General features: G+C 36.8%; 1 protein-coding gene across 1 annotated transcript in view; it reads right to left on the bottom strand.

Annotated features, from left to right (window-relative positions):
- csmd2 (CUB and Sushi multiple domains 2) overlaps positions 1–12,477 on the bottom strand; it is a 245,697-nt gene that overhangs the window by 97,682 nt on the left and 135,538 nt on the right. Inside the window, exons 12-16 of the mRNA XM_023344883.1 lie at positions 11,164–11,276; positions 7,661–7,843; positions 6,206–6,396; positions 5,841–5,976; positions 1,872–2,066 (exon numbers count right to left, since the gene is read on the bottom strand). Of these exons, the coding sequence (XP_023200651.1) occupies positions 1,872–2,066; positions 5,841–5,976; positions 6,206–6,396; positions 7,661–7,843; positions 11,164–11,276 (818 nt within the window). The remainder of the gene's footprint in view (positions 1–1,871; positions 2,067–5,840; positions 5,977–6,205; positions 6,397–7,660; positions 7,844–11,163; positions 11,277–12,477) is intronic.

Genomic DNA, 12,477 nt, shown 5'->3' with positions numbered 1-12,477 from the left:
CCGCCCATTTCCTTTACTGCCAGTCTATATTTGATGTAAACTGGTGATGGTTCATTTCAAGGTTAACCACGTCTCTTGCGAACATGTTTGCCACTCTCCATGTGTCTGTGCTTAAAAGCATGCGCTAGCTGTTCATGTTATGCGCATCACTCAAACTGCTCTCTTGATTTAAATGCCTTGTAAAATGTTTCACGCACGTTGATCTTTATCAGGAATAAAACCAGAGAACACAACATCTTTCATGACTTGCAGAAAATAAAAAAAAAACACTTCAGCACACAAGCCTCTTCATATTTCTCATCTTTGTTACAACTCAATTTACCAGGCATCGGCGGCACCGCCTGTTCTTAACTGGAACTCGCAGAAATGGTGGAGTTCCTGTTACAGTGCCAGCTCCCTGATCCCTCTCTAAAGTGGAATGATTTAATCAGTCGGCTCAACATACTGAAGGACATCTATGAAGCGCATTATGCTACAAAAGCAGGGGTGAGATAGACGGTCTCAAAGGAATATCAAGCTGCTGAGAAATGCAGAGGAGAGGGCATGCTTTAATACTTGATTTTCTTTTTGAATATTGCAGATAGTGAACTTGATTAGCTCTCTTAGAATTTCTGTCATGTCTGCAATCACATTGATTTGTTGCAGATGTCCAAGAAACCTTGGTAAATGCTAAGCTTTACCTAATCTTTGCCAGCTATGCTGGTCTTTTCTGGTTTGCTGGAAATAGTTTATTGATTATGAAGCCACAGAGGGGTAAATTGAAAGCTCAGCAATCTGCATGTAAGCACAGCATGTCCGCTGATTCAGACGTTTGGGAGGAGAAAAAAGCCTCTGGATGAAGCTAAGTTTTAATATCACATGACTTTAGATGTATAGTTGTACACTTTTTGTGATCAACAAATTACTAAAGCTATTAAACATTTAAAATATGTTAAAGAGACTTTAACATTTTAGTCACCAGACTAATTTACAGTTTTGTTTGTTATGCTGCATCAAAAGATATCCAGACCATGGACCAAAAGATCGCTTTGTGCCAGGAGGAGTTAAATTTGATGGCTCCTGCTGATTAGCTCATAAAATATGTAGTTATTTCTTGGCTCTCATCTCCTCAAGTAGCTTCAACTCATACACTGAGGTTTATGCAAATTTTCCATTTCAAACTTCACACTTTTTCGCACTAAAATTTCTAGATTTTAACCCCTAAACTGTCACGATGACACTGGTGTCCTAATGAACAAATTGACTTACATGCAAACATTGTGAGGGTGATAGATAATGGACTAAAGACACTTTGGTAATGTGATTACATAATATTTACCTTGTTGCAAATGTATAGTACATAATATCTAAGTGGTTACAGTAGTTTACATTTATGTAGTGTGGCAAAGTGGCAAAGGGTCAATTAACAGCTTTGTTGTTTTTCTGGACAAAGTTCATCAATTATGTTCCAACGTCTGCTACACATAGACTTAGCAATTCTGGAATGGATTTTCCAACAATTAAAAGTGATTCCCAAACTTTTCAGGTTCTGACACACAAAAAACAAGACGCAATACCCAAAACATTCATTGAGCACTGAGAAAGGAAAGTGTGATGCAAGGAAATTCCAACATGTCTGTCATTTTAATGCAGTAACCAGCGTCTACTAACTACCATGTCTTTTTCGTACCAAGTCTTTTGGGAGTATTAAAAAAATTGCCGTCAGAATAAAGGCCACCTTTCAAAAGGTTAAACCAAAGATTTATTATAGTAACAGCTATTTTGAATTGGCATTTAAACTCCCACCAAATTGCTGATTTACGTTGGCAGAATATTTGTTTTACTTTGTGATCAAAGAGCATGTAATCCGACGCTGGTTTCGCCTCACTTACCTTCACATCGGGGGACGGCGTTGTCCCATACGACGTTGCCATCCTTCAGAATGCAGGATATAGTCTGAGAGCCGTGGGTCTTAACAAAGCCCTCTTCACAAAGGAATGAGATGGAGCTGCCCAGCTGAAGACTCTCGCCAAAACGCTTTCCGTTAACTGGCACCCCTGGATCTGGGCATTCGTTGTGGCGAAAAGCTTTGGAAAATGCAAACAAGGAGGTGGTTAATTTGGAGGATCAACAAAGGTGTGAGGAGAGTGTTATTGCCTTTCACTGAATAAAGCATTTTAGCTCACAGCATTGACATAATTTCCTTAAAAAAATGATAAGAATTATTCAGATGAATGGTTTTGTCCATACACATGGAGGTCTTGATTGAAGAACTTAAATTTGGTGTGACTGTTTCCAGATGTCTTTGTTTTTATTCATTTTATTAATAACTCACCTGAAAAATATGGCGTCCAAAATAACACATAAAACAGTCATTTCTTGTTATTCACAACAAACTTGTTCATCATTATTTATAACATAATGTACAATACAAACCTTAATTTATGTTTACTTTCCTGTATCATGCAAAAAACTAGATGATTGCAGTAATATTCCTATATCTACATTTTTTGTAAAGATGCAATTAAAGATCTTCCCCACTGACTAATAAAGATAAACATAAAATAAAAACAGGCAAAAACGGACACCTTCACCTGTTTATTTATTTAGATTATTATTATTTATTTGCGACATGTTCGATGGTCTCATTTTTCTGTGGGAGATCACAAGATATTGATGAAAGATTCTTGGCAAAACCTTTTCTATTTTCAATTAACTATAGGCATTTTGCAATGTGAGCTTAAGATGAGAGTGAATTCATTTGTACTTAGTCATAAAGATTCACTGTGATGCCTTGATTCTAGGGGATGCGCAACCACAGCGCCATGCAGATTACTTGAACCGGATGACACTGCTGAGATATTTGTAAAGTAAACAAAAGGGGACATTGTTGTCACACCTTTAGAACCCTATAAATCAGGCTTTTCAATAAAATTCAAGTGGGGACAAGATAGAAAGACCACAGCAGCGCACGGCCCTCGAGGAAGACTCATAGCCCCGGAAAAAAGGAACGTAAACAAATGCATTACCTGTCCTGCTATCTCTCTCACTCAGTCTTGTATACACAGCAATTGGTGACACATGTAGGTGTTGATGAATCCCTCTTCGCTAGCCAATGGACCCAAACCGAGTGCCAGCTCCTCTTCATCAATCTCAAATATCTTATTTATTAGGGTGCCAGAAATTGCCTCAATACAGTTTGGCATGTCCTTAATTAACAAGAATGATGGAAGTTGTGTGCTCAGCCCAATGACCTCCTAAAAACTCCCTTGCAGTCAGATGACACTGTTCACAGGAATAGAGTGTCATCTTCAATTAACATCTCCTGACATTTTTCCACTATGCTACACTGACTCTTTCATTTTTATGACTCGATAAATCATTCATTAGCCACCAAGTGTTGTCATCATTATGTCTTTACAGAAATACCTGGATTTGGTTAAATCACAGAGCATGACGGAGTCAGAGTTCAAAAGCATTCTTTCACACTGCAGTGCCTTAAAAAGAGTTGACCTGAAAATTTTCGTATTTTGTCATGATTTCACATGAAAATCTAAAAATTGCTGTGTGTATTTGTATCCAGCTCTGGGATTAATACTTTATGGAACCACCTTTTTCTGCAATTATGGCTGCAAGGTTTTTTATATATACTTTTGCCAGCTTTTCACAGCTAGAGAGGAAAATTGTTCCACTTTTCCTTCCAAAATAGCTCAAGCTCCATTATAATGGAAGTAGAGTGTCTCTGAAATTTAATTTTCAAGTCTGGCCACAGTTTCTGACACATGGATATGCACTGATCTAAATTATTCCATTGTAGGTTAACCTCCATCATCCCGTCTCACATGTTCTGAAACGTCTAACAGCTTGTCTTGGAAGATTGACCTATATTTTGAGATTTCTGTCCCTAGAACATACAGCTTCCTATCGACTAACACTAGCTTTCATATTGATACTAAATAGAGGCTTCCCCACAGCGTGATACTGGCACCACTAAGTTTCATAATAGGATGCTGTGTTCACAATAAGATATAGTGTTTGTTTTCAACCACATATAGTATTTTGCTTGTAGGTCAACGTTTTCTATTGCAGTCTCATCTTAGCAGAGGATCTTCTTCCATGTTTTTTGCTGTGTCCCCTACATGGCTTGTATTAACCTGCTAATAGGACACGACGGACTGCACTTGTGCCATACTCAGTTCATTTCCAGATGAAAGATTAATCAGTCCTCTGCAAGATGTCCAAAGCTAAAGCTAACCTGGGTTTAAGTTTCTTTGAAACTTTATACCTGATAGGTCTGGTTTGTTTTTTTGCTATACTGATAGTATCTGTTATCTGTACAACTTTATCTTCCTGTGCTTCAATTTGACCATAGTCCACTAAATTTATTGAGTCAGGTTTCAAAATGTAGATTGTGGATTGGTTAGGAACAAAACCCAAAAGAGCAAGGTTAGAGACCAGCCCTCATTTAGTTTTAATGAGGGGGTGGGAGGGAACAGAACATGCAAAAACCTGAATGTCATCATGGGCTTAGATCTTAATTAAAAAAAAAAAAAAACACATAAAATCTTAATTTAAAATCATAGTAGTACACCCTAAAACATTGCCAGAACAAATGATTTTCTATGAAAACAGCACAAAAAAACCCTATGCTTGTTTTATTTTAGAAAAATCTGATACAAGTCTGTGTGTCCATACAGGTCTCTGTAAATAAATCAATCAGACAGCTGCAGCTCATCTAAAATAAACCTGCCAGAGTCCCAAGCAACACCAGAAAATACATCACGCCATACCAGTCCCTAAATACCTACATTGGCTCCCTCTGTGAAAGTGTGGATTTTCAAATTGTCTTGATTGTTTATGACGTGGAATCATCTTGGCCTGAATTCATTTTGGAGATGGTGGTCAGGTGTGATACATCTGGACTCCTGAGGTCATCAGAGACCGCTTTACTCTGTTTTCCCAGGGTAAAGACTAAACAAGCACAGGCAGCAATTTGTCTCACTACTTGTTCTCTAAAAGATCTCAAAGAACTACCGTCTTCTCAACATTACTTACATGAAACCCTATTTACTCATTTCTAAAGACTAGTGGTTTTATTAGGATGCAATAAAGAAAAGAGGATGAATACTAAAGCATACTGCTATTTAAATTTTTTGTATAAAATTTTGAAACCTGTATTTTGTTTTCCTACAACTACAGTGCTCTACTTCTTTGTTTTGGTGAGTGACATATAATCTGTGCTTGTGACATTCCAAAACATTTCAAGGTCTAAAGAGTTTATAAGGTGCTGTATTAAACAGGTGTTACCTTGAATACAGCCAAGAATCAGTAGTTTACAAAGTAGTGTTGTCTGCTAGATTAATATTTATTTGAGATGTTGGCAAATTCAAAATTCAGGCTCACTGCACAATAGTGCATAAACAACAAATATTATAATCCTGCTGCCAAAATCCTCACGGTGAAGTATATCCATGAAATGGGTTTACCAGCATGCACCCTGTGTTTACTGTCTGACTATAAAAAGCATGTTGAATTACCTCCAAAGTTGGCAGTTAACAAAAATGGATTATTACAAGCACTGCCACAATGTGTCAGGTAAGGATATTATACTTCATTTAATTTTTTTTTTATGTTTTGTGTTTGCTTAGATGTGTTTTTGTCTATTGTTTATTGTGGGACTTTATAAAGAGCCTGTTTTTGATGCGGAAACAGATTATTCAGTCTGCAAGAAACGGCACGGCGATATGTGGGATGATTTATAACACCAATTACAGGCTTAGGCACAAATACAGACACATAAATGTACACCATCCGTGTCAAATGTTGAGACTTATTTTTCTCTTCTGTTAGGAAAGACTTACTTGTAAAAGTGATATTGAAGCCTCTGTCCGTGTATGTATGATCTGTCAGGAATTCAAGTCGGGCCACGTGACCGCTCGTTGTTATGGGGGGAGGCAGAGCGTCTCCAGAGAAGGTGCCCAGAATGGGAGATTCAGCCTGGAAAAGAAAAGATTTTCTGATGAGACCAAAGATTTCCAGTTTGTAGAGAGGAGGGTGGAGAAAATATTGCACAAGTTTAAACATTCAGTCAAAACAGCAGGCTTGTAGTTATAATTGCACAGTGTGATTTTCCTAAAGACATTGACACATCTACAGATCAACACGAGAAGTGAAGCCAAGAGCTATTAAAAGAAAGCGAGGAAATTAAGACGTAATTGAGCAGAACCTTTCCGCCGTCCTTAATGGAAAGGAAGTCAAACTGTTTCTCCATGCTAAGGTCGTTGAAGGCCAGGTTGATTCTGCTCTCGGGGTTGGTGATGATGAGCCACACACAGTGCATGTTGTTCCCATATTCCTGAGGGTAGTTGGGAGACAGCAGGACTCCGGATGGAGTAGTAAAGTTGAAGAAGCAGGAAACTGAAAGAAGTAAAGAGAGACACAAACAAAAGAAGACATGAAACACAATAACTAAGAAGAAGGGAGAAATATATTGGATGTGTTCAAATTACTTTCTTTGATTACATGACAATATAAAACGAACAATTTTAATGAATTTGTAGAAATGTATCTGATACAGAAAAAACATACTTAAGACACCTCATAATTTAGAGAGGAAAATTAATTTTAAGCCTCATGACAATTATTAAAGATTTCTCACTCACATACACAGTGAGAGCAACATTAATCTAATACATCTTCCGAGTATAAAACAAACAAAAACAGACAGAAAAAAAAAAAAGAAGCAATTTTTCATCTTGCCGGCTAAGGCATTTCAGCCAGAGCTGGTATGGATTGTGTACACTTATGGGAAAGGCTTTATGTAACCCAACAATAAGTGGAATCTTCCCTGTCTACCAAATGGGAAGATTATTACTTGATCCCAGCAAAGTCCAGACAATGCCCTTTAATGGCAACAGCTCAATATCATGTTGCATGTCAGCGGCCTGAGTGAGACAGTCTGAACAGAGCGCTGACATGTCCACGTGGCATCTACACCTGCTGGAGATCAAGAAGACTGTTAGCATTTTTTTAAAGCTAATTTTGAAACCACAGTGTCTAAAAAGCATTTCAACCACTTACAAATTGTATTAACATTTTATTGAAATTGCCCAGCTTATTTTTTTATATTAATAATGATAGATCAGCAATTATTTTAAACCATATAATTTCCACTTTGAATTTGTCTCACATTAAATATCAATGTAATTCAATATAATTGTTATATAAACAATATATCTATTGTTTATATAAATTAATTTCATGAACTTGGCAATTTGTTAGTTAAATGTTAACTAAATAGTCCTTGTATTAAGCCAAATTAAATTTGCAGCTAAAAAACAAGTTATTCAGCTCAATGATATTTATCAAAGTGTTTGCCCATTTTATTGTTGTTTAAAAAAATAAAACAGGGAACATTATCTACATGGTCAGCTCTCTCTTCCTGCACCCCTTATCATTTACCTCTTATTTTCTGTGTTTGTTGTTTATTGAGTTAATTAGCTAAAAATCCCTCCCCATTGTTTCTAAATCCACAGTCTCTGCAAGACAAACTGTGAGGATAATCTCATTCTTTATTATGCAGCTGCCCCCTGTACTTATCTGCACGGTATTTATTCACCCACAACAGCAGTTTATAAATTCACAAATAAGGACCGTCAAATCTGACGTAAAAATAACTTACAAACACAGCTGGGTTTCTTGGCGGACCACTGATTGTTCTTCTGACAGGTGATGTTCTTCTTTCCCACGAGCTCGAAGGCAGGCAGACACTCAAAGTACAACCTGTCCCCGTGACGAAAACCTGTCCCTTCCCGTTTGCCATAGGCTGGAATTCCAGGATCCCCGCAACTGCCTTGGTCGATCTCTGTAGAGGGAGGTGCGCACAAATTAAAGCAAAGTTAAAGTAAAGTTGAAGTAAATATTGTTATATATAAATAAAAACTCTCTTCAAGTTACTTGAATTTTATTGTCAACGTCTAAGCATCTCTCCGTCTCATCTGACTCCAACTGTATCCATTCGATTACTGAGTGATGAATGTTCTCGCCTCTGTTGGGAAGTTGACGTGAGCACTTTCTGACTAGCGCACAAACACATCCGCACCTCTTTGCACACACCTCTTTGCAAATTGCATTATCACAATAATGCATCGACCCTTCTTTCACTCGCAAGCTCTCTCGACTCTCCCGTAGTTGAAGATTGCAAAAAGAATTGCTGAGGCATCCTATTTAGGCGTCTGAATAGAGAGTGAATAAGCTCATCCATCTAGGTAAAAAGATGGCAGGGCATTATATGATTTTGAGCGGCACCAGGGGTAATTCTTGCTATAGATCCATACTTAGGCCTAATGATGATCACAATTTAGAACACGTTTTGTTTGGTGCTGTTTTCAGGCTTAGCTGTCCTTAGATGGCCTCATTTCAGGGACAGCACAGTGGTTTTTACATGGATCGAGGATAAGGGTGAATTTTGGGTGATCCTCAGGGAAGATGTAAGGTCTGACAAGAAAATACACCTCAAACAAAGCTACAAGTATATGATACATTAGTACACACAGATAGAAAAAAGTTGCACACAGAGGCACTCTAGCACAAACACGATGTATATTTACCATATAAATCTCCTACAACTGAACCACCAGGTAAGGTCAAGCTATTAAACATGAGCCTTTTGAAGTCTGTGAGCACATATGAGTGAGACATTTTCCATGACCTATGGTGCTTTAGTGTGTGTGTCTAGTACAGTATATGACAAAACAGAGAATTAAACAGCACTCAAAAGTTATGAAAAGGGTAAATATATATATAAAAAAAATGTTATCTGTTGAATCAGCCTTCCATCAGCTACTACACTGCAATCTCCAAAGGCCATACGGAACAATGAAACTCTGCTAGTCAAGGTTTATGGAATGGCCCAGAAACACATGCAACAACTTAACACGCTTTAAACAACAACACATCAACCTTGTTTCAGTTAAGAGTTGCAGACCTTAGAACAGCTTCACATTTTAAATAAAAAGCTGCTCAGGAGTCAAGATCACACTCCTGCTCTACAAATTAATGAGCTTTTAAAGTAGATTTCTTTAAACGGGCTTTCTGCTCCGATAAAGTGTGTCTTGTTTTTCTATTTTTACATTTTCTATTTTCTATTACTTATTGGCTTCAAAAACTATTTTCTTTTATTAGCTTCTAATGTTTTACTGTTGACATTTTAAATGCATTCTGCTAGATTTATTCATAATTTGTTTATAAACATACTTCAGTTTGAGGTGGTTTTTAAATGTAGCTCTACTAATGAATAAATTAAGTGAAAAATGAGCACATAATCAAGCCCATGACAAATATTAGGACTAAATCGATCAACCAACAGATCATTTTAAAGTCTAATTCTGTTTCAATCAGCTGTAACAAATATAAAGTCAACACTCACTATTTAAGAGGCTGTCAGTAGTCTAAATGCTAATAAAGGAGCTAATGTTATGAATAAAATATTTGACCAGATGCATAACATAATATCAATATAGATGGTGTTTAGCTAAAAACATATAAAGGACAAAATGATTTTTCCCTAATGTCATACACTTTTCTGCAGTTCATGAATTTGCTTTAAGGTATAAATACATGCCGCTGATTCATGTCACTCCATCATAAACTTTTGAAGTGGCTGACTCACCTAGAGACCTGCTTACTTGCATTAACGCCTAATCATGTTTGTAAGCATTACATTCTCAAAAGGAAGGCCAGTGCTGAAGGTGTGTGACCTACACTAAAATATGTGCACTGATTTGACTGTATTTGCAACTAAACCTGATGATCGGGCTTAAAAATGCAAGTAATTGAAAATGCTAATTAGATTTCGGTTGCTCCTATGGAGGAGGTGAAGTGTTCCAGAGTGTTTCTTCCCCCTTCATTAGGTAGAACTCATTGTTTTAATTACACTTTTGTTCAATATGCTGGCTCCACTTTCCCTGTTGTTTTTACTGATAATATACAAACATTTGGACCGGAGGAAAAGGCTTGATGTACTTTAGATAGAACGACAGACGTACGCAAAAACAAACACTGGTTATAAAAGAAAACATAAGCTTATACACATCTGCTTATATATTAAATTATATTATATTATGCAGCAAAGACACATAATAGAAATTATAATTAAAAACACTGGAATTAAGCATCGGGGGCAAAAAAAACACCAGTACTAATGAATTAAAGGCCATCTGATTGTGTTTGAGCTCATTAAGGTTCAATGCATAAAACTTGATGCTAGCAATGAATAAAAATCAGTTTATAACTTATTATTGCCAAAGAGTATTAAACCCAACAGAGATTTTCTGTCAGGTTTTTAAGAGATCACTTGGACCTGCGTTACGTTTGAAGTCCTCATAAGCCATCATTATATTCTATGAATGTGGCAAATGGAGATCAAAGGCCTTTAATTACCACAATCTTTTGTTATTATGCTAAAAGGCTTCAAAAGCCAATGTCTCTCTCTGTTCAATAAGTTTTGGGACCTGAACTCAATCAAGCTTGTTAAATTGAAAGAAAGGCAAAACAGGCTTTAGTTATGCAGATTAACTCAGCTTTCTCTGTCCATGAAAAACAGCTAAAGTATGAGAAAGAAAAATAGGTATAGACAATAACCTCTTTCAGAAAACAGTTCCTTCAAATAGCTGCAAAGTCGAGCCCTATTTAAACTACTTCTCAGTATTTGCAAATCTCCAGCAGAGCTGGTTAGGTATCCCACAGATGGTTTCATAAATTAGCATAAGAACTCAAACTAAGTCCGTACACAGCATATTTATACATTTATTATACGTAAAAAGTATGGCAGATATTTTCTTTTCTGAGAGTTACTGGACATTGGATGATATGTCTGATGTCTGTCGAAACACATTCTCTATTTTTCCTTATCACAAAACCCAACACCGATAGTGTTTGGCCTTTAATGTCTGTCACGTGGCACCCTCTGAAGTTTTGTTCTCCTTTGAAGCATCACAGTTGCTGAATAAGCCCTCAGCTAAAGTCTTCTAATCTAAACACTGGGCTGTTCTAGGTATTGACGAGAACTGAAACTTAAAAACTATTCTGAAGAAATACTGGCACATCGAATAAGTCTTAAAATTAATCTGAATACATTTTTATTATTTGGTGTTACTAATCAATCTTACTTATATCCATTCTTACCCTCAAAAGTGACTTTAAATCCAAGGGAGCCACTGGTGTCATCTGTTTTGAAGTTCAGCCACATCTGGTGACTGGTGCTCACCACCAGGTCTGGCGTTGTCGTACCAGACAAGCTGCGAAATGATTAACACACATTTTGTTTGGTTAGGTCAAATACACAGTTTTAGATGGAATACTACATCAGATGCGTCTGTCTTTAGTGAAAGTTATCCATCCATTCATCGTCTATACCTGTTTATCGTCACAGAGCAACACAAGTGCAGGATAACTTTGCACATATACATTCATATCCAAAAACTATTTAGAGAGACCAATTAATCTAACGAGTGATTTTTTAAATTTATTTTTTAGAGAAAACCAACTCATGCAAAGTGGGGAACATGCAAACTCCAATTAGAAGGGCCCCAGGCTGGGATTTGAACCCACGACTCTCTTGCTTCAAGGCAACAGTGCTATCAACTGCTCCACCGTGCAAGCTGCAGACTGCATGGAGGAATGGTGATTTTATTACTAAATTGTTGTCACGTTAATAGCTCAAGGACTTAGTGTTTCTATATCCTTTCAACTACCAAAGGGAAATATTAAAGCCTGGGTTACATACAAAACTACTAAACTCTAAAGCTCCTATGAGAAACTCCAACCTGAGAAATTTCAAAGCCTTCATGCAAATCAGCTGGGGAGCAGTGGAAAATGAAGGCAAGATCAGTCAATGTCACAGTAGTAATTTAATCCTATTTGAATAGTAATTTCACCCAACTCTAATTAGGAAGCGTATAGCTGCAGAGTAAGTGATTAACGGCTCTAATTTTAATGGTGGAATACAGAGAATAGAGAAATGAGTGGTTGTGTCTGGCAAAGTTGATTTTATGTGACGTTTTTATCCTTTTAAAACATTATATTTTTTGGGGGGGGGGGTTGTCAGCATTGTGTGTGGAGCTGGAATCAAATATTTAGTTGCTCCTTTTGGTTTTTCAGTTTTATATTTCAGGAACTAAAAGCGGAATGGAATATCCGTTCATGTTGCATGACTTGACCCATAAAACTGCATAGAGATGAAAAAAAAATCTAATTCTGCTAATACTGCTTCCTTTGCTACTTTCATAAATCTAAAACTGTCTGAACTAATTTTATACAATACAGTCCACTATTCTTAATTTTGACCTATTTAAAGGGACAGTTTGGATTATCTCAGGTGAGATTCTGTGAGACTGTGTGTAAAAATCTCATATCCACGATGAGTTTGCAAAAAAACCTGAAAAAAAATCTTCAAATAATTTGGAGGCTAAAAACAGTTACTAACATTTTACTTGTGTG

This window comes from Xiphophorus maculatus, chromosome 13 (genome assembly GCF_002775205.1).
Source record: "Xiphophorus maculatus strain JP 163 A chromosome 13, X_maculatus-5.0-male, whole genome shotgun sequence".
Lineage (NCBI taxonomy): Eukaryota > Metazoa > Chordata > Actinopteri > Cyprinodontiformes > Poeciliidae > Xiphophorus > Xiphophorus maculatus.
The sequence above is the reverse complement of the archived record's forward strand: the minus strand, read 5'-3'. Positions and strand labels throughout refer to the sequence as shown.